This window comes from Zalophus californianus, chromosome X (assembly GCF_009762305.2).
Source record: "Zalophus californianus isolate mZalCal1 chromosome X, mZalCal1.pri.v2, whole genome shotgun sequence".
NCBI lineage: Eukaryota > Metazoa > Chordata > Mammalia > Carnivora > Otariidae > Zalophus > Zalophus californianus.
Window position 1 is genome coordinate 97,929,343 of NC_045612.1, and position 23,464 is coordinate 97,952,806.

Sequence of the window (23,464 nt, forward strand, 5' to 3'; positions counted from 1 at the left end):
GCAGTTAAGGGAGATATAAAAAAGTTTTCCAGAGTCTGCTGGGTCTCAGTTGCCTTCAGTTCAAAACAATCCCCATGCCAAAGTGGCACATTTTGGGATAGCATATTCTGCTCCCCCTATTGCCTAAGTACAACTTCCTTGTTCTTGCTTCTTTCTGCCTATAAAATCTCTTGCCTTGTACAGCTCTTCCGAGCCTCTTTCTATCTGCTAGACTGGATGCTGCCCAATTCATGAATTGCTGAATAAAACTGATAAGAGATTTAAAATTGACTAAGGTGAATTTTGTTCTTTCACAGCATTTTACAGACACTGTTATCAAGTGAAGGGTAGCAGAATATTCCACTCCAAAATATACCTCTTTGGCACACCAATTATTTTGAGAAACTGCAGAACAGGAGCTCTAAAAACAGAGTAGAAGTCACCCTTTCGTAAGGAAAACATACATTTACAAAGGAAATTTACATTAGAAAAGGGGCCCCCTTAGGGGACCCTTTAGGGGAGGGTAGAAGGGTGGTTAGGTATCAGCTAAGAATCTAGAAGGGTAGAGGGGAAATTATTTTTCCTCTCCTACATGAGACTTGTTTTCTTCTTTTCATTTTGAATTTATCTCAAGACCTAACTTCATCAGTGCCTAAGACAGTATCTATGATTCTCCTTTGTCAATATATTTTATATCTGCTCAGTAGTTTTACAGAGTTGAGTTTCCTAATTGATTTAATTACACTTTTACATGCTAGGTTTTCCATTTGCGTATTTCTGCCAGGTTTACACTAAGTAGAACAAAATAAATCAGATGTAATGAGTTATTAAATCCTCAATTTGATCTCCAAAGATTTCTGAATTTCTCATTTGTTGCACAAAATCAATATAACTTCACTTGTATAAAAGTCCTTATCCACTGTCATTGAATTCCAATGTAAAAGCTAATAACAATTATGATTACTTTGAATTTAGTACATTTATTTCCATGATGAAATATATGCATGTATCTTAGATTAATGACCCAAATTTAATAACCACATTGCTACATTCAAATGTTGAGGAATTTTATCATAGCCAGCATATCCTGATAGGCATGTATTTCCTGATAAAAGAACAATAAATTTGAGTGGCTTGGCATTAATTCCAAAATCATTCTTCCATACTTGCATCCTCACACCATCAAATGTCAAAACAGAAACCACCCATGTTAATGTCAACACTACTGGGACCTATACCAACAAAAGTGTTGCAAGAATAACATGACAATTCCAAGTACCATGGAATTTAATGATGCTATCAGAAAACTGTTTCATTTCTATAATGCACAAACAACAAAGATTTATTTAAGTGTCAGAACCCTTTTCTTTGGTTCACAGTTAATATTTCATTAGATATTAAAACACTACTTTCTTTAGGTAAATAATAATTATAATTAAAGTCTTCTAAAAGAAAAGATATAAATACAACTTTCTAAAATAAAAATGGCATTAGAATGTTTGCCTTACTGAATTAAAGCATTTATTTTAATAAATCAATCATCAAGGATCAAGAGTAGGACATGGTAAAATTAAAACAAAAGTCATATGCTTTCTATTTTAAAATTATAAAAACATTTTAAAAGTTCCTATTTTATGTAATAAAGACACACTTGATAAATATTGGTTTTCTGATCATTTTATGTCAATAAAACTTTTCTTTCTAATATAGCAACAGACTTTTAAAATATTCTATTTCAGTGATAATGATATCACAACAATCAGCTTTCAGTATGTCACTAATGGCTACCATATTGAAGAAACTACAGGAAACATTTTAGCATATGAAAGCCATAGATCATAGTTTATTGCATTTAAATTCAGCAGCATCATCATCATCATCTACTGTGTGTCATGTAATACATACTTTATTATTTCTAATTCTATTATCAACCAAGTTTGGGAATTAACATATTCAACTTTACGGATATTGAAATTGAAGCTTAAACAGATTAACTTGTGCAAAGTCACAGAAGTACAGAAGAGCTAGAATTTAAGCCTGCATCTACTTAATTCAAAAGCCATGCTTTTACCAAAATAAATTCTTCCAGAATCACTCTCAGACTGCTGCTTTAAAATATTTTCATTCTTAGATGCAATTCCCTTAAATAAGATACCATAATGGTCATGCATAAGAAGGGTATAAAGTTTTCAAAGATAAAAGAAATGAAGTCACAAATGGAATTAAGTTTAATTATAAAGGGAAGTGAGTTGGTTTCCTAAGTGTATTTATTTTTGTGAATGAAAAATTTATTTAAAAATCAATGGTATTGGGGTGCCTGGGTGGCTCAGTTGGTTAAGTGTCTGCCTTCGACTCAGGTCATGATCACAGGGTCCTGGGATCAACCTCTGCATCGGGCTCCCTGCTCAGTGGGGAGTCTACTTCTTCCTCTCCCTCTGCCCCTCCCCCCACTCATGCTTTCTTTCTCTCAAATAAATAAATACAATCTTTAAAAAAAAATCAGTGATATTAGAAAGTAAGAGTTATAATAGTTTTATATTATGTGCTATCCTACATTACAATTTCAAAGCAGCATACATAGTATTTTTATTCTGCTGTTGTTTTAGTTTTATATTATGGATATTATCAACCAAAAAAGTTTATTTTTTCAGTGAAAGTTAATTATATCATAAAAATGATTATTGTTTATAAATAAATGAAATTATATCGATGGATATTAGGCACTGTGTTAATCTGCTTGGTCTGTCATAACAGAATACCACAGTCTGGGTATACAATAGAAATTTATTTTCTCACAGTTGTGGAGACAAGAAGCCCAAGAACAAGATGGTGGAAAATTTGGTTGCTTGTGAACCGTCTCTTCCTGGCTTGCAAACAGCTTAGGGGTCCCATCTTTATGATATCATTAACCATAATTACATTCTTAAAGGTCTTGTCTCCAAACAATTGCATTGGAGGTTAGGGCTTCAACATGTGACCTGGAGGGAGACCCAATTCATTCCATAACAGGCACAAATGACAAGAAACATTAAGGATATTATTTCACATACACGAATAAGAAATTTATTACAAAATATAATGCCTTTTTTCAAAATAGTTTTTACAACATATTTGGCATTGTTATGGGCTGAATTGTGTCCCCCCAAAAGTCACATGTTGAAACCCTAACACTTGGTACTTCAGAATGTGACTATATTTGGAGTTAAGGCCTTCAAAGAGGAAATTAAGATAAAATAAGGCCATTAAGATGGGCCCTAATCCAAACTAACTGGTGTCCTTACATGAAGATGAAATTTGGACACACAGACACCAGGGGTGTGTGCAGAGGAAAGACCATGTGAGGACACAGAGAGAAGATGGCTGTCTGCAAGCCAAGCAGAGAGGCCTCAGAAGAGACCCAATCTGCCAACACCTTGATCTTGCACTGCCATCCCCCAGAACTGTAAGAAAATAAATAATAAATAAATTTCTGTTGTTTAAGCCTTCCAGTCTGTTATGGTAGCCAGAGCAAATTAATATGGCTATGAGGGAATAAATGCCTTAATAATTTGGGGGAGGGCGCTAGGGGGAGGGGGTAACAGGGTGATGGGTATTAAGGAGGGCACATGTTGTGATGAGCACTGGGTGTAATATATAACTAATGAATTATTGAACACTACATCAAAAACTAGCTCAGTTAGCTATACAGTGCCTAACTGAACATAATAAAAAAATAAATAAATAAAATAAAAAATTTTTAAAAATTAGTCTCTTGTAAAAAAAAAGTAAAATAATTAGCTATTTTTAAGAATTTATAATTTAAAATTATCAACAAAGTTGAATGTATAACTTTCATACTACATATTCCAACTTTTTCCAGCTTGATCCTTTCTCACTGGTTACACCTTCTCTCCTGGAAAGCAAATGCTTTACACCTTTCCTTCTCTGATCCCTAATTTTTCATATTTCACATTTTCTCCATTCCTATATGACTATCCTCTGACCCAATTGCAAAGTTTTATTCCTTTCACCACACAAGCTGTGAAAACCAATGTTAATAAATAAATATTCCATGAACATTGGCCCCATTCTGTGTTATCAAGGATCCTGGGTGTTAGAGACGCCAGGTGAGTGAGATGTGCTTCCTACCCTCAACATGCACATAAATCAGGGGGGTATAACTCACGAATAAGTCAGTAGTATTGAAAAATAATTTACAAAGTTATACATAGCTGTGCTGTTTTCCTTAACTGATATAATCTTTCTCATTCTCTCAACCAGATTGGGTACAAAGGAATAGGGAGGAAACATAGACTTAAATATTCACATATTTTAGAGTCCTCTAACTTCAACAGCCTCCTTACAGTAATTCCGTTTTTTGGGAAAAGCAATCAAAATTTCAGACCTCCCCATAGCCCCGCACGATGGCATCTGGGAAGAGGCAGATTTATTGTGTAGTAAATAAAGCTTCAACTTGAGATTTCGTCACTTTCATGAGTCTCTTCTAAAGACATGTTTCTAAAGTTTGTATTTTCAATTTGATATTATTTTATAAAGGAGGGATCTCCAAATTGTGTAAGGCCTCTCAGAACATGGGTCAACCCTACATTTAAGCTTACATGAAGTAGGTGAGAGGAACTCTTGTACCTCTACAAGCAGATTTGTGATGACTTTTCTGGATCCTCAGTCTCTATGGCAATGCCCCCTATCACTGCCTGGAATCTAGTTGCCATGTGGGCAATTGCTGCTGAGGCCTGAAATGAGGATCTTGCATTTTTCCTCTTACCTGATCAAGGACAAAGAGGTCCCTCCTAACTGACTCAGCCACACCCCAGTCCACATATATTTGTCATTCATACTCTGGCTTCAAAGCCAGCCAACTCCTACCCTTCTGCCTCTTCAGTGGAATCCCTCTCATTTAATCTACCTCCATAACAGGCTGCCTGAGTCTTAACTCAGTCCCCTTCAGGGACTTAGAAACTTCTAGATCCCTTACAAGGCACAAGAAACTCAAGCCAGTTTTGACCATTCACATGGTAGAGCCTAAGAAATGAAGAAAGAATAATTTGTTCAGTTCCATATCTAATTTTATTTATTATTTAAATTCGATATAGTTAACATAGTATAATAATAGTTTCAGGTGTACAAGACAGTGATTCAACACTTCCATACAACACCTGGTGCTCACTGCAGCAAGTGCACTCCTTAATCCCCATCACCTATATAACCCATTCCCCAACCAAACCAATCTGGTAACCATCAGTTTGTTCTCTACAGTTAAGAGTCTGTTTCTTGGTTTGCCTCTCTTTTTTTTCCCCTTTGCTCATTTGTTTTGTTTTTTTAAATTCCACATATGAGCAAAATCATATGGTATTTGTCTTTCTCTGACTTATTTCACTTAGCATTATACTCTCTAGCTCCAACCATGTCACTGCAAATGGCAAGATTTCCTTTTGATGGCTAAGTAATATTACTGTGTGTGTGTGTGTGTGTACCATTTATTTATCAATTCATCAATCTATGGATGCTTGGGGTATTTCCATAATTTGGCTATTGCATATAATGCAGCTATAAACATCAGGAACATCAGGGTGCATGTGCCCCTCTGAATTAGTATTTTTATATTCTTTGGGGAAATACCTAGTAGTGCGATTGCTGAATTGTAGGGTAGTTAGTTCTATTTTTAACTTTTTGAAGAACCTTCGTGTTTTTCACAGTGGCTGTACCAGTTTGCATTCCCACCAACAGTGCAAGAGGGTTCCCCTTTCTCAACATCCTCAGCAATACCCGTTGTTTCTTTTGTTGATTTTAGCCATTCTGCCAGGTGTGAGGTGATACCTCATTGTAGTTTTGATTTGTGTTACCCTGATGATCAGTGATTTTGAAGACCTTTCCATGTCTTTATTGGCCATCTATATGTCTTCTTTGGAAAAATGTCTTCTGCTCATCTTTTCAATGAATTATTTATTTTTGGGGTGTTGAGTCATGTAAGTTCTCTATACATTTGGGATACTTATCTTTATCAGATAGGCCATTTGAAAATATCTTCTACCATGCAGTAGGTTGTCTTTTAGTCTTGTTGATTGTTTCCATCTCTGTGCAGAGGCTTCCTATTTTGATGTAGTCCCAATAGTTTTATTTTTGCTTTTGTTTCCCTTGCCTCAGGAGACATATATAGAAAGAAGTTGCTACACCCGATGTCAAAGAGGTTACTGCCTGTGTTCTCTTCTAGGATTTTTATGGTTTCAGGTCACACATTTAGGTCTTTAATCCATTCTGAATTTATTTTTCTAACTTGTGTAAAAAAGTTTTCCAGTTTCATTCTTTTACATGTTGCTGTCCAGTTTTCCCAACAACATTTGTTGAAGAAACAGTCTTTATCCCATTGTATATTCTTTTCTGCTTTGTCAAAGATTGACCATATAATTGTGGGTTTATTTCTGGGTTTTCTGTTCTGTTCCATTGATCTATGTGTCTATTTCTGTGCCAGTACCATACTGTGTTGATAACTAAAGCTTTGTAATATAACTTGAAGTCTATAGGAGTGATGCCTCCAGCTTTGCTTTTCTTTTTCAAGATTGCTTTTGGCTATTCAGGTTCTTTTGTGGCTCCATACAAATTTCAGGACTGTATGTTCTAGTTCTGTGAAAAATGCTGTTGGTGTTTTGATAGGCATTGCATTGTAGTGTAGATTGCTTTGAGTTGTACAGACATTTCAACAAATTTTTTTCTTCCAATCCATGAGCATGGAATGTCTTTCCATTTGTTTGAGTTTTCGCCAATTTCTTCTACTAAAGTTTTGTAGTTTTCAGAATAAAAGTCTTTCACCACTTTGGTTATGTTTATTCTGACATAGCTTTATGTTTTTGGTACAATTATAAAAGGGATTGATTCCTTAATTTCTCTCTTTGCTGCTTCATTATTAGTATGTAGAAATGCAATAGATTTCTGTATGTTCATTTTGTATCCTGCAACTTTACTCAATTTGTGTATCAGTTCTAACAGTTTTTTGGTGGAGTCCTTCGGGTTTTCTATATATAGCATCATGTCATCTGCAAATAGTGAAAGTTCTACTTCTTCCTTGCCAATTTGGAAGCTTTTTATTTATTTTTGTTGTCTGATTACTGTGGCTAGGACTTCCAGTACTATGTTGAATAGAAGTAGTGAGAGTGGACATTCCTGTCTTGTTCCTGATTATAGAGGAAAAGCTCTCAGTTTTTCCTCATTTAGAATAATGTTAGCTGTGGGTTTTTCATATATGGTCTTTATTATGTTGAGGTATATTCCCTTTAAACCTACTTTGTTGAGGGTTTTTTTTTTATTATTATGAATGCATGTTATACTTTGTCAAATGCTTTTTCTGCATCTACAGAAAGGATCATATAGTTCTTTTATTTTGTGATGTACCACACTGACTGATTAGCAAATATTGAAACACCCTTTGCAACCCTGGAATAAATCCCACCTGACTGTGGTGAATGATTTTTAAATTTTTGTTGAATATGGTTTGCTAGTATTTTATGGAGGAGTTTTGCATATATGTTCATCAGAGATACTGGCCTGTACTCTTTTTTTGTGGTGTCTTTATCTTGTTTTGGTATCAGGGTAACGCTGGTCTCAAGGAATGAATGTGGAAGTTTTTTCCTCCATTTCTATTTTTTGGTATAGTTTGTGAAGAATAGGTATTAACTCTTCTTTAAATGTTTGGTAGAATTCACTTGTGAAGCCCTCTGGTTCTAGACTTTCGTTTTTTGGGAGGTTTTTGATTACTGATTCAATTTCTTTGCTTGTTATCAGTCTGTTCAAATTTTCTATTTCTTCCTGATTCAGTTTTTGTGATTTACAGGTTTCTAGGAATTTAACTCTCTCTTCTAGGTTGTGCAGTTTGTTGACATATAGTTTTTCATAATATTCTCTTATGATTATTTGTATTGCTGTGGTGTTGGTTGTTATTTCCTCTCTCTCATTTGTGATTTTATTTATTTGGTCCTTTTTCTTTTCAATAAGTCTGGCTACAGGTTTATCAATTTTATTAATTTTTTTCAAAGAACCAACTCCTAGTTTCATTCATGTGTTCTACTGTTCTTTTAGTTTCTATATCATCTATTTCTGCTCTAATTATTATTTCCTTCCTTCTTCTGGCTTTAGGCTTCATTTGTTGTTTTATTTTCTAGTTCCTTTAGGTATAAAGTTAGGTTGTTTATTTGAGATTTTTCTTGCTTCTTGAGGTAGGCCTATATTGCTATATATTTCCCTCTTAGGACCAATTTGTTGCATCCCAAAGGTTTTAGACCATTGTGTTGCAATTTTCATATGTTTCCATGTATTTTTTAATCTCTTCTCTGATTTCCTCATTGACCCATTCATTGTTTAGTAGCATGTTATTTAACTTCCATATATTTGTTGTCTTTCCAGATTTTTTCTTGTGGTTGCCTTCTAGTTTCATAGTGTTGTGGTCAAAAAAGGTGTATAGTATGACTTCAATCTTATTGTATTTGTTGAGGTTTGTTTTGTGGCCTAATATGTGATGTATTCTGGAGAATGTTCCATGTACACTTGAAAAGAATGTGTATTCTTTTCAGAACATGTCAAGAATGTTCTGAATATATGTGTAAAGTCCATCTGGTCCAGTGTGTCATTCAAAGCCATTGTTTTCTTATTGATTTTCTGTTTAGATGATCTGTCCATTGATGTAAGTGGGGTTTTAAAGTCCCTGACTATTATTGTATTATTATTGATTAGTTCCTTGATATTTGTTATTAACTATTTTATGAATTTGTTTGCTCCCATGTTGGGTGCGTAAATATTTGCAATTGTTGTATCTTCTTGTTGGATTGTCCCCTTTCTTATTATGTAGAATGCTTCTTTGTTTCTTCTTACAGTCTTTGTTTTAAAGTCCAGTTTGTCTATGTAGGTATTGCTAATCTGGCTTTCTTTTGACATCCATGTGCATGTAAATATTTCTCCATTCCTTCACTTTCAATCTACAGGTGTCTTTAGGTCTAAAATGAGTCTCTTGTAAGCAGCATATAGATGGGTCCTGTTTTTTTTTTTTTTTTCATCCATTCTGACACCCTATGTCTTTTGACTGGAGCCTTTAGTCCATTTACATTCAACGTAATTATTTATAACTATATATTACCATTTTATTACTTTTTTGTGGCTGTTTCTGGAGATTTTCTCTGACCTCTTGTCTTCCTCTTTTTTATGTTTTCCTTATTTTCTTTAGTGATATATTTGGATTTCTTTCTCTTTATTCTTTGCATTGTTAGTAGTGGTTTGTCCTATATGGTTACCATTAGGTTTGTATATAACCTCTTCTGAATATAGCAGTCTATATTAAGTTGATGGTCATTTAAGTTTGAACCCATTCTTTTCTCCTCTTTTCCCCATGTTTGAGATATATGTTAATATATTTTATATCCTTTTTTTTGGTGAGTTCCTTGACTGATTTTTTTACAGAAATATTCATTTTTACTGTTTTTGTGTTTTCTGCATTGGTTCTGTCACTTCTGGTCTCTTGTTTCCACTTAGAGAGTCCCTTTTAATATTTCTTGCAGGGCTAGTTTAGTGGTCACAAACTCCTTTAGTTTTTGTTTGTCTGGGGAAATGCTTATCTCTCCTATTCTGAACTGTAGCCTTGTTAGATAGAGTATTCTTGGCTTCAGATTTTTCCCATTCAGCACTTTGAATATATCGTGCCACTCTCTTCTGGCTTGCCAAGTTTCTGTTGAAGAATCTCCATCTAGCCTTATGGGTTTCCTCCTGTAAGTTAATGACTTCTTTTGTCTTGCTGCTTGTAAGATTTTTTCTTTATCACTATACTTAGCAAATTTAATTATATGTCTTGGTGTTGGCCTGCTTTTGTTGATTTTGTTGGGAGTTCTCTGTGCCTCCTGGATTAGGATGTCTGTTTCCTTCTCCAGATTAGGGAATTTTTCAGCTATTATTTCCTCAAATAAATTTTCTGCCCCCTTTTCTCTCTTCTTCTTCTGGGACTCCTATAACACAAGTGCTATTATGTTTGATAGAGTCACTGAGTTCCCTAAGTTTCTCATTTTGCATAATTTTTCCTTCTCTCTTTTGTTCAACTTCATTGTTTCCCATTTCATTGTCTTCCAGGTCATTATTTCATTCCTCTGCTTCTTCCAGCCTGGTGTTCATTGCATCAAGTGTGTTTCTAATCTCATTTATTGCACTCCTCATCTCTGATCCATTCTTTTTAAATTCTCTTATCTCTGTGGTAAGGGTCTCCCTGATGTTCTCTATTCTTCTCTCAAATCCAGTGAGTATCCCTATGATCACTGCTTTACATTCTCCATCAGGCATGTTACTTATCCCTGTTACACTTAGATCTCTGTCTGTGACCTTATCTTTTTCTTTCATTTGGGATAAATTCCTCTCTCTTCTAATTTTGTCTAAGTCTTTGCCTGCTTCTTTTATTAGAAAAGCTAGTTATTTCTCCTACTCCTGAAAGTAATAGCCTTATGAAGAAAAGGTCATATAGTGCCCAGGGCCTGGCTCTTCAGGGAGTGTCTCTGGTATGTGTTGCATGTGTGCTGCCATTGGGTCCTGGCCACTTTATCCTGCGGGCCAGTCATCTGCAGAGGCTTTCCTTGCCTGCTGTGGGCAGTGTTTGATTCCTGGCCTGAATGTGGCAAGTTTTAATTATGTATGCTTTGGTCTGCTTGTGAAATGAGACCTGGTACCACCTCCACTCTCTTGCAGGAACTGAAGTCCTGCAAAATTCTCTGGTCAGGAGATGTGGTATGGACAGGGGTTTGTGCTGGTCTTCTGGGGAAAGGATCTGCTGGCTGGAACTGATGCAAGTATGACTGAGAAGGGTAGTCTTACTGAAGTGCAGGGAGGGAGGCTTAGTATAAGCAAGTTAGACAGCCAGTATCATTGCTGTGCTGCTTCCCACTGGTGGCTCTGTGTTTATGGTGAGGGGCAGGGGAAGGAAATGCCGCCAGCAAGCTCCTTGTTCCTGGAGAGGTGTCTCTGTGAATGCTGCTTCTCAGTGAGACACTAAGAACAAACGATCTCCCCAATGTGTGCCCCAGTTTTTCTTCAGCTCAGTGTTTCCATACCGGATGCCCTCAGGTTGTTTGCCTGCCTTCTCTCCTAGAGCAGCACAGTGCTTTCCAGGCTGTATCACAGCAAGCCCACTGACCTTTAAAACTCCAGGGTTCAAGTCCCACTGATTTCAAGAACTCACAAAATTCTGCCCCTCTCGTTTTGCAAGCCAATGTCTAAGAGGAAACATTCTCCTTTCGTGTTCCCCTGCATGCTCCTCTCTCTCTCACCCTTCTCAATGACCCTGGCTCCCTCCCCTCTGCAGCACCCAGGATTTACTTCTCCCCTAAACCACTTCTCCACACTTCCTACCTTCTTCAACGTGACCTCTTTTCTCCCTTTAGTTGTGTAGTTCTATCAGTCTTCAGGTCAATTTCTGGGTTATTTAGGATGATTTGATAGTTATCTGGTTGTGTTCATGGAACAAGGTGAGTTTAGGGTACTCCTACTCTGTTGTCATATTTCTGTTTCTCTGCACCATGTCTAATTGTTAAGACCATAGTATTGCAAGGGACTCAAAAAGTCTGATCTGGAAATTAAAGAAACTTGAACACCAAATTTTTCATTTGCATTCCATCTATAAGATTCCTCCTGTTACCTTTCTTCCCCACCCCTGCTAAGGTAGGTGAACATCTCTGACCAACTATGGAGTAGATTCCATACAGAAAGAAGCAATGATATAAAAACATAGTAATGTATTTCAAAATATATGAACCCTATTGCATAAATGATTACAAGTAACAAATGCTATTTTAGTGTTATAGAAGCATGGTTAAATGGAAGAGTAACACTGCTTATAGATGTTCCAGTGGATAAGGATACTGCAAATATAGGTAAAATAAGTAATATAAATTCACCAATACTCTCCTTAGACTTTTAATAAACACTGCTTTTCCATTTCTTGGCCACTCACCATTTAATCTCTGCAGAGGAACCACAGACATTATAATGACAAGTATTTTTCCTGTATTTTCTGTCAACCATTTATGGAAATTTTCACCTGCTGATTTTTTTTATATTAAAAGACTTAACTATGCTGACTAAAAATTCATAGTATAACTTGAGATTACACTAACAGTATTCTGAGAAATAGACTTACTGGTTTCATCCCTTTTTACTTCTATGGATTTATATATTTGTCTAGGTAAAAAAATCTCAAAATGAGGTCATGGACCAGAACAAATAAGTATCACCTGAAACTCCTTATAAATACAAATTAACATCATAAACTCTGTGGGTAAGGGCCAGCAACCTGTTTAACAAGCTATCACAATGATTTGGATAGATGATAAAGCTTGAGAATGAGTGCCTTAGATTATCAATTTAATAGCCTATGAAGTGCTTATTTTCTATTATATTGAATATACTCTATTATATTGAATATTATATCTACTAAGTATAGTGGAAACTTAGTAAATATATTATAAAAAGACAAATAATTCAAAATCTATATATCTACCTATCTAGCCATCAACTTATATATCTATCCAAGCCATAATTACATGTTTAAATTAGCACATCCATGCTCTTACTTGAGAAAGTCAAGGAGTGAAGAATGTTGAAAATGAAGTTGAGTCACCCTTTCAGTATAATCCTCAGGTGAGGACTGACTTGAATTAATTCCAGGTGGCATTTTTCCACTCAAGTGGAGCATCACATCATAAATGGTCTTATTATATGTGGAAAAGTCATTCTGTCTGGAAAATTTTTTGGATGATGAGGTTGACGAGTAGAATTGTATTTTAAACACTTCCCTATGAGAAAACAATTTTAAAATTAAAAAAATTTCAACATGTTATGTTATGAAAAAATGTTCAATGACTAAATAAAGTTCAATTTAAAATCAAATAAGAAATTACAAAATTTACCTTATTCAGCTACCATTTGTTAGTACAAATTAGATGTTTTGATTACCCTGGAGCTTTTCACTACCTTGTTTTAAACACACATCATTATCTAATGTTGCAACTGTCAGGTCTGGAAGATTGGACTGTGATCAGAAAATGTAAGTGCTTTGGAGAAATAGTAGTACATGGGTTAAGTCCTGGGCTCATTACCTACTAGCTGGTTGAGAAGTTACCCAAACTCACTAAACTCAAATTTTATACCATTTAAATTGGCGATAATAATGCCTATAATAGTTTTGAAGATAGATGTCAAACATTCATCACACATGTTTAGACTAAAACAAATTTACACATATTTTCTCAATTTTGTATTTTAATAATTAGAAGGGCACATTGGCCTAAGTGGAGATTCACATTTTAAAGTTAAGTCCAGAGAGCTATCGCTCCTATATATTTCTCTGTTCTTTAAATAAGACAGTACAACCTCTATTTCTGATACCTCCCACACTCAGTTATAATGCATGCTAATTTTTAAATTGAGTAAAAAAAAAATCCAACCAATTCTTGCTGTCTATACTTTACCAGTTATCTAATACTATACTATATTGTCTATTTGTTTCCTAGCAGTCAGAGTCAAAATGTATCACTAACTTAGACTAACAAATAAAAAGTGCCCAAGGAGCCATTTTGAATGGCAGTTATCCAGTTTGGTAGCTAGTAGGTCTGTATTGCATATTATAGGACAAAGTACATTAACTTAGATAAGGGGCTGACTACCACTGCTCAAACTGTGGCTCTGCCTCTTACTGTGGGACTTTATGGAAGCTACTTGACTTGTCTGTTTCTCAAGTTCCTCATTAGTAATGTACATAATAGAGCACTATATCCTGAAGGTACCAACAAAGCAAACAACTATTTCATGGAAAAGAATTAACACCTGAAAATATTTCTATAAAAAATTATGAAAAAGATAAATGATCTAAACAGAATTAAGATATAACCAGACAATAACTAAAGAAAAGGAGAAAGAACAACAAGTTGAATACAAATAGAAAGAATAAATAACATAAACAGACACACAGGGCCCCCACATATTATAGTTTTAAGACACAGATTTTAAAGTAATTGTATGTACTATGATTAAGATTGAGAATTTTGTCATCGAACTATAAATATAAAAATATAACTAATGGAGGGGACCCTGGGTGGCTCAGTCGGTCAAGCATCCGATTCTTGATTTTAGCTCAGGTCATGATCTCAAGGTCATGAAATCGAGCCCTGCGTAGGGCTCTGCACTCAGAATGGAGTCTGCTTGAGATGCTCTCTCTCTCCCTCTGCCTCTGCCCCTACCCCCACTTGCTCTCTCTCTCTCTCAGTAAATAAAATCTTTAAAATATATGTATATAACTAAATGGAAATTTTAGAAATAAACAAAACCAGTAAGTAAAATTAAGAGAGCAATGAATGAAGTTAACAGCAGACTAAATCAAGGGAAGAATTAATGCAATGGAATATAGGCCATAGGAAAGTGTCTATACTGCAACAGAGAGGGACACAAGGATGGAAAAATACAGAAGAGTGAGCAAAGGAGAGGAGCCTCAAAGAATGAGGCAGTCACATAATGGAAAGGATATTGGTTGACAACTTTCCAAAACTGACAATAAAATATCAAACCACAGGTGAAAGAATCACTATGAATCCCAGTAAGAATAACTACAAAGAACAGGCTCTTTATGATATAACATTTCCAAATGACCAAGAACATGTAAAAATTTTCTTAATAGCAAGAGCAGTAAGATGTCAGTTTAAACCAAACCCATCAGAAAGAGCTAATATTGAAAAGACTGACAATATTAACTGTTTCTTAGAATGCAGAGCAATTGGAACTTTCATTTATGATCTGTGGGAGTGGAAATTGGTACAACCACCTTAGAAAATTGTTTAGAAGTAACTTCTAAAGGTGATCATATTTCTATCTTATGACCTGACAATTTTAGTCTTAACATATATGCCTTTCAGAAATATGTACCAAAAGAAATATTAAAATTCCTATAGCATTATTCATAATAGAAAAATCTAGACGCCAGTGAAATGTCTATGAACAGAATGATTAATAGAATATTCATACAATGGCCTAGTATGCAGGATTACTAATAATCAACTCTGAAATGCAAAAATGAATCATATGAACACAATATTGAGCAAAAAAAATCCAGAGGCTACAAAAAAATGCAAACTGTATGATTCTTCCTACATAAAGTTCAAAAACAGAAAAAAAATTAATCTTTGGTGTTAGAATTCAGGATAATGGTGACCTCTCTGGGAGATGAAAAAGGGAGTTGGAAAGGGCAGGGATTCGGAGATGTTAGCAGTGCTCTATTTCTTGGTCTAAGTGGTAGCTACACACATGTTCACATAGTTATAATTCTGTCTATATGTTACATGGTGACAAATATGATTAAAATTTAAAGAAACCTTAAACTCTGGAGTTTACAGATCTGTGCTTGCATAATAAAACTTAAAAAAATAAAGGTAGGAAATGATTACCATAAAAGTCAAGCTAGTAATTTCCTTTCAATTATAGAGATCTGGTAGGTTGTGTGGGTCATAAGAGGTTTCTGGGGTGCTATCAAAGTGAAACCTGCATAGGGGTTTGCTCTAGGAGTAAAATGAGGGGTTGTACTTGGGTTTGTGAATCTTTCTCTATGTGTATTTTATTTCATGATTTAAAAAGTCAAAAGGAGGGGCACCTAGGTGGCTCAGTATGTTAAGCGTCTGCCTTCAGCTCAGGTCATGATCCCAGGGTCCTCAGATCGAGTTCCACATTGGGCTCCCTCTTTGCGGGGGGGGCCTGCTTCTCCCTCTCCTTCCTGCTTGTGCTGTCTTGATATCTCTCTCTCTCTGGCAAATAAAATAATTAAATCTTATAAATAAATAAATAAAGTAATGAGGAAACAGCTTGGGTCTTCAAAGTTCCTCTAGTACCTGAAGACTGACTGAAATTAGCTAGTTAAAATTATTGTTCAGAGGACTGTTATTGGAAAAGGTGACATTGTTAGTGACTAACTGGATTGCCCATTGGAAGCACAAATTATGATGTATAAACTACAGTCTTTTCTTTAATAACTATATGTATGCATATCCCACAAATCTGAACTTTATGTGTCCACAATAGCCAAACTATGGAAAGAGCCAAGATGCCCATCAACAGATGAATGAATAAAGAAGATGTGCTATACTGGAATAATGGAATATTATGCAGCCATCAAAAAAACTGAAATCTTGCCATTTGCAAAGACGTGGATGGAACTAGAGGGTATTATGCTAAGCAAAATAAGTCAATCAGAGAAAGACATGTATCATATGATCTCACTGATATGAGGAATTCTTAATCTCAGGAAACAAACGGAGGGTTGCTGGAGTGGTGGGGGGTGGGAGGGATGGGGTGGCTGGGTGACAGACATTGGGGAGGGTATGTGCTATGGAGAGCACTGTGAATTGTGTAAGACTGATGAATCACAGACCTCTACCCCTGAAACAAATAATACATTATATGTTAAAAAAAAAAAAGAGAGAGAGACGAGAGTAGGAAGGGAAAAATGAAGGGGGGGGAATCAGAGGGGGAGATGAACCATGAGAGACTATGGACTCTGATAAACAAACTGAGGGTTTTAGAGGGGAGGGGGATGGGGGATGTGTTAGCTCAGTGATGGGTATTAAGGAGGGCACACATTGAATGGAGCACTGGGTGTTATACGCAAACAATGAATCATGGAACACTACATCAAAAACTAATGATGTAATGTATGGTGATTAACATAACAATAAAAAATATTTAAAAAAACTAATGATGTAATGTATGGTGATTAACATAACATAATAAAATAAAATTTTAAAAAATCTGGACTTTATGTTAATTAAAAGCTTGATAATTGTTAACAATATTCCTTCTCCTCTTGTTTATATATTAGGATATTAAATGATTTTAAGTTTCTTATTCAATTATGAGAGTCCTCCTACTTTGGATACTGAAAATATGCACAAGCAAAAGGCTCAATGTACTTATGTCATGATCTATCTTTCCAGGTAAAGAAACCACCTGCCACTTAATCACTATCACCAGCAAGCAATAAAATGGTTAAAGAAGGAAACTATCTTGAAAAGAATTATAAAATGATTCATTATTCTTACAGCAATGTGGAGCAATGAAAAAAACTCAAGGAAGCCAACTCTAATCAGTTATTTAACCACTTTTTTTTTAACACTTTCAGGCCAAAGACACATTTTTGTGACTTTGTTGGACATAGCTGGCAGAAAGAAGAGGCAGGCTGCTCAGAAACGGAGGAGAAACTTTATGTTTATATTATTAAACTTATCAGTGATCTTGCCATCAGCTCAAAGTGGCAAAGAAAAAGCATCACACATACACACACACACACACACACACACACACTTTTTAGAAAACATTAGAACTTCCTACATCAAACTGGGGAAAAATCCTGTGCGAGGGAAGGAGAAATACTGTTAATGAACTATCATTTGGTAAGTGCTTGGAAAAGATGGGTTGTTTTTTTTTTTTTAAGACTTTGTTTATTTATTTGACAGAGAGAGACATAGCAAGAGAGGGAACACAAGCAGGGGGAGTGGGAGAGGGAGAAGCAGGCTTCCCGCCAAAAGGGGAGCCCGACTCGGGGCTGGATCCCAGGACCCTGGGATCATGACCTGAGCCAAAGGCAGATGCTTAACGACTGAGCCACCCAGGAAAAGATGGGTTTTAAATTTACCTTCCACTGTCAAATAGAAGAGTTAGTGAATACAATGAATGAAATCAGAAATATAGAACACTACTAACATAATCCTGGTTAAATTTAATATTAACAGCTAATATTTATTGAATGCTTACTAGGTCCTATGCGCTGTTCTGATAAAGAAATTACCTCTTCTAAATATCACAAGAACCCTATAAGGTAGGTATTATCATTACCTCTTTTTAAAATTTTTTTATTGTTATGTTAATCACCATACATTAATTACATCATTAGCTTTTGATGTAGTGTTCCATGATTCATTGTTTGTGCATAACACCCAGTGCTCCTTGCAGAATGTGCCCTCTTTAATACCCATCACCAGGCTAACCCATCCCCCCCACCCCCCTCCCCTCTAGAACCCTCAGTTTGTTTTTCAGAGTCCATCGTCTCTCATGGTTCATCATTACTCCTTTTTACAAATGAGTAAACAGAGGCACTGAGAAAATATTTTATTTTGCATGCTGTCATTACGAACGGTAGAACATTCCACTGATTGACTTCCTGTGAGATTCTATATACCTACACTACATGCAAACTTCTGGGATAGAATGTAGCTTTGAAACAATTTGAGCCCTGCCCCCTAAGCTTCCTGACTGGCATTCCCAGATGTGTTCTTGGTGTGTGTCAGCTGGAAGGAGGTACATGTGGGAGCAGAAGTTTGGACTAGCACTGATAAGTACTGCAATCACTTCTACCAGATGCAGTGGAATTGCCACTAGGATTTGAACGTTTCTGTGATCAGTTGCTCAGAGATTTTCCCAGTAGTGTTTGGAAAAAATGTTAATTCCCACAATTCATCCAACTTGAAGTAAGTGGACTATAATATTAAGTACATTTCCTCTGATGATTTCTGAAACACAAATTGTGTTCTTTTATATTTTTCAATAGCTATTTCCATCTTTTGGTTATTTGGGGAAGGGCTAAAAATAAATAATATTTAGGGGCCTCTAAGAATTGAAAACAGACTACTAATCAATAAAGGTAATCCCCTCAAATAATTGGTTTCTGCTATTCCACCTGAATATCTCTCAAGTCAACAAATGAAATGGGCCATATTGCCTGTCTGCTGCAAATTGGTGTTTGTAAAGAGTGAAATTACCTGAGATAATATACCAATAAAGCAGCATTTCTGACAACCTGTATCTGCAGGTTCAAGAAAGGTGATGCATAAACATGTCAAAAAATGTTCAATAATGTTAAAAGGAAAACAAAAAGTTTTTGATAGCCACACCATACTTCACAATGATTTCTAGTCTTCTAGGCTATCTGTCCTGTAGTGAATGACTCTCCAGCGGGGGGTTATTGATATAAGGTCAGGCAATTTCACTTTCCCTGTTAATATGGCTGACTTCACTAGAATTCATGGCTTGCCCAGGACTTTGAGCTTCACTTGATCTGAAATCCTAGACTTTAGCCTATAAACATTAAGATTACATAACTCTCCTCAGTTCTAGACTACTGTATTCTTAATTTTCTTGAACTAATATACCTAACCATAGGTACTTAATAGTGCCCAGTCTAAAGCCAAAGACAAAAATGCCAAATGGTGGAGCTCATGTCTTTCAAGTATTAAAGTTTCCTAAATCTTAATCTGATTCTGTAATAATTGGCAAGTGGCATAATCCTTAAAAGTACTAGCTCTGGGGTAGAATGCTTGGGTTCAAATCCTGGCTCTGCTATATATCAGCTGAGTGACCTTGGGAAAGTTACTAATTCTCTCTGCCTCAGTTTCTCATAGTAAAAGGGGGATAATAATAGTACCTACCTCAGAGGGTCATTATAAAGAGTAAGTGAATTAATACTCACAAAGCACATATAATTATGCCTTGTTCATAGTAAGAGTTCAATACATATGAACCATTATCATTAATAAAATACCATCACAAAATTATTTTTAAAGTAACAAGGTAAGAGACATATTGCCAAGCAAGTTCAGTAGGGCATGGATTACTAGACCACAATAGTGAAAGCAATAACAAAAATGATAGGTCATTAAGGTGGGATAAATGGAAGAGTAAAACTGGAAAACTATGAGAAGGAAGATCAACTTTCTGTTCAAGATGATAAAATGAACATCCGTGCTTATCTTCTCTCCCTCTCAAAATATTCCTGAAATGTCAGAAAGACTAGAGACCTATAACAACACTAAAGTTGGGAAAAGAGTAATCAGTATACCAACAACTCTGAAGAAAATCTATAAAACAAAGAATGGATGGAATTGTACTGATGAATAAATTAAAATGATGGACTGCATAGCAGTAGGCTACAGGGGAAAAGGACACCATTTTCCCGAAAGGAACGTTAAGAGAGTCACCAAGATTATAGCTGGCAGATACAGAGGAAGGAAGTGACCTTCAGTACAGTAACCATGATGATTAATTCAAGTACTATATTTGGAAGAGATATTTGAGAAGGCAGGCATCCAAAACACAAAAACAGGATGCTATTATGAAAGAAATGGATGGATGGAAGGAAGGAAGGAAGGAAGGAAGGAAGGAAGGAAGGAAGGAAGGAAGGATAACACAGAGTTCCTGAAAACCAAACTATAAACACCAATTTAAAAATTTCATACAGGACTGGAAGAGCAAATGAATAAGATCTACAAACATAAGGCACACCTGGGAGGCTCAGTCGGTTCAGCGTCCAACTCTTGGTTTGGGCTCAGGTCATGATCTCAGGGTCGTGGGATTGAGCCCCACGTTGGACTCCAAGCTCAGCATGGAGTCTGCTTGAGATTCTTTCTCTCCCTCTCCCTCTGCCCCTCTCCCTGCTTGTGTTCACATGCATGCTCTCTCTCAAATAAATAAATAAATATTTTTAAAAAAAGAAGGTCTACAAACATAAGAAAGCACAGACAGAAAAAGATGAAAATCATAGGACAAAACTGAAAGTGGTATAAAGGATCAGGCATGCAGATGCACCATCATTCTAAAAGGAGATTAAGAGAGAGAGAACAGAGAACAAGAGAGGGCAGGAAAGAGGAGGGAGGGGAGAATGGTCAAAAGATGAGTCTTCTAAGTGAAAGGGCCTAATGAATAGCAAAGAGATTCAATGACAGAAAATATTCCCACAGTCAGATTTTATTTCATAAATTGCAGATTAGCAAAGAAATGGAAACCATAAAATAATTCTGAAAGAATGAACATGGTACTCACAAAATATGAAATCAGACTTCTCATGAAAAAAACTGAGTGAGTCCAGATAATGGAGTAATGTAGGAAACACGGAGGTAGGGGGTTCAAAGACTGGCAACATTATATAACCTTGAAAGTATCTTCTTAGATTGAGAGTCCATGATTCAAAGATTTCAAATAATGAATTAGCAGTGAAAAACACTGTTACTTGGACAAAGTTTTTATTTATTTAGAGATATTTGGTTTGGGGCAGCTTTCTTCCTAGGGTTAAAGAGGTCCCCATATTCCTCTAGAACTGTTTCCCCAAGCAGTACCCAATGACATGATTGGGTACCCACCTATCAAAATAGCAAGGCACTCAACTCTGTCAGTTAAAAACCAGACCAGCAATGTAACTCATTAGTAGGGATATAAAATAGAAAACTCACTAGAAAATCACCCAAAAATAAAACAGATTTTTACAAGCTTATATTATTTGATCCAGTGATCCCACTCTGAAATCCTTCCTATGTAACATCCAGAAATATCTGCTACTATTTACAAACAGATATATTGAATCTTGGCATTGCTTACATTAGGAAAATATAGAACAAAATAACATAATTAAATACGCCCAAGTTAATGAGAATGTAAGTATATAAAGATGCATAAATTCAATAACATATTATACAACAAATTAGCAACTGTTATAGTAAAAATATATAGAAAATAAAAATTAAGATCACAAGCTCTGTAAAAAACAACAAAAATGAGAATGCCTAATAGCAAAAATTCTGGGATACATCCAACATGAAATGAAGACATAAATGTATAGACCTGAAAATAATTAAGCATACAAGTTTAAAGAAATGAATTTTAAAGAAAAAAATCAGCATTAAATGATTTAGAAAACATAGAAATGGATACATTAATTCAAAAATTTATTCATCACAGGAGACATAAAAGTATAGTATGTATAATAAAAATTAAATAAAAATTATAAATGAGAAAGAGACTATGAACATATAAACAATAATACTAGTAGTCACTACTGTCAGATAATGAATTTTAAATGTCCAATCAATGATCTCCCTTAAAATGAAAATAAATCATTAAAATTTACTCAAAATAGATACAATTTTCAGTAGAACAAACAGCAAGGCAGAAAACTAAAAAGTTATTAACAGAATAACTTCTCTAAAAATATTCCCTGGAGTCAGATGATTTTATGATCAAGCCTGTACATTTTCAGTGTACCTGCTGTATTAATTTTCTCCCAGCATAGGTGAAATATTAGCTAATTCATTCTATGAAGCTGATATTGTCCCATTAATCTAAAAAAACTGAAAAAGATAACTTAAAGGAAAACTACAGATTTAGCATAACCTAACTCACTCCTGAATATAGATACAAAAATGCTACTATAGCTCTTCTAGCTACAGAGATGAAGTACTCGCCCCTATGGTGCCAACAAATCACCCCAAGATCTGAGAAAGGAGGTAGAACTGTGAGAACCACTACAGCAGCAACGTGAACCAAGGGAGGTGCTAAATTCCAATTTAAATTAATAACAGAATTAAGTGACTTGATATAAACCAATGCAGTTTATCTACTTTAGATATGCTGAGTACTACAAAGTCCATGAAAGAGGGAAGGAAATGTACTGTCTACCTGACCATACTGCAGATCGAGGGCTGATAGTTCCTTTATATGTACCCGCGGACTTTCCCAAGTTTTCAGATTTAAGATGGCTTTTCTTACCCATATAGTTTACCCATCGTCATTTGACAGATGAGGAAAGTGAGGTTCAGAGATTTTAAATACTGGCCTCAAATCATACAGTGTTTAGAAGAAATAAAAAATATATACCTATACCAGGGGAGCCTCTGTGGTTCAGTCAGTTAAGCTCTTGGTTTCGGCTCAGGTCATGATCTCAGGGTCCTCGGGTCATGCCCCGTGTGGAGCCCCATGTGGGGCTCCACGCTCAGCCCAGTCTGTTCGAGATCCTCTCCCTCTGCCCTTCCCCCCGCGTGCACGCAGGCACACGCATGCACACACACTCCCTCTCTCTCAAATAAATAAACAAATCTTTATTTTTTTTAAAAAAGTATACCTATACCAAAGAATTTATATTTGTGTCCTTTTGCTTTTCTTAGTAGCCTCCTAATTTACCAGCGTAGAATAAATCATTTAACATTGTGTTTCACGTAAAACCACCCCAATGAGTAGACTATATTTTATTATATGATACAAAGCAAGTTTTAGAGAAACACAAAGCTGTTACCTTCTTATTGTTTCTGGAATAGAAAGAGAATGGGGTCCTTCAGGCCAGCCGAAGAGACTGAACCAGGTCTGAGCAGCATTTACAACTTTCTCAAAGAAGACATATGCCTTTGTTCCTTCTTCAGGAGAAAACCATTGCTCATTTTTCTCCTCCTTTTCCATAGATCTATCATTGTCTTTCTTTGAAGTTTTACTTTTGCCTGAGTTCAGCCTTTCATGTATTATTTTAATTCCTAAAATTCACATTTGTTTGTAAAAAAAGGTTACATCACCATAGAGTAAAATAATCCTGTCAGCTATTGCTATTCGTATGCAGACAAATAAAGCTCATTTTACAAATAATGCTATGTTCTCAAAGAAATTCTGAGTCAATTTACTG

The 23,464-nt window shown here is 35.6% G+C and overlaps 1 protein-coding gene across 1 annotated transcript in view; it reads right to left on the bottom strand.

Moving 5' to 3' along the window:
• Positions 1-23,464, bottom strand: part of CFAP47 (cilia and flagella associated protein 47) — a 525,897-nt gene that overhangs the window by 329,553 nt on the left and 172,880 nt on the right. The window contains exons 29-30 of the mRNA XM_027608633.2: positions 23,087-23,318; positions 12,567-12,788 (exon numbers count right to left, since the gene is read on the bottom strand). Coding sequence (XP_027464434.2) covers positions 12,567-12,788; positions 23,087-23,318 — 454 coding nt within the window. The remainder of the gene's footprint in view (positions 1-12,566; positions 12,789-23,086; positions 23,319-23,464) is intronic.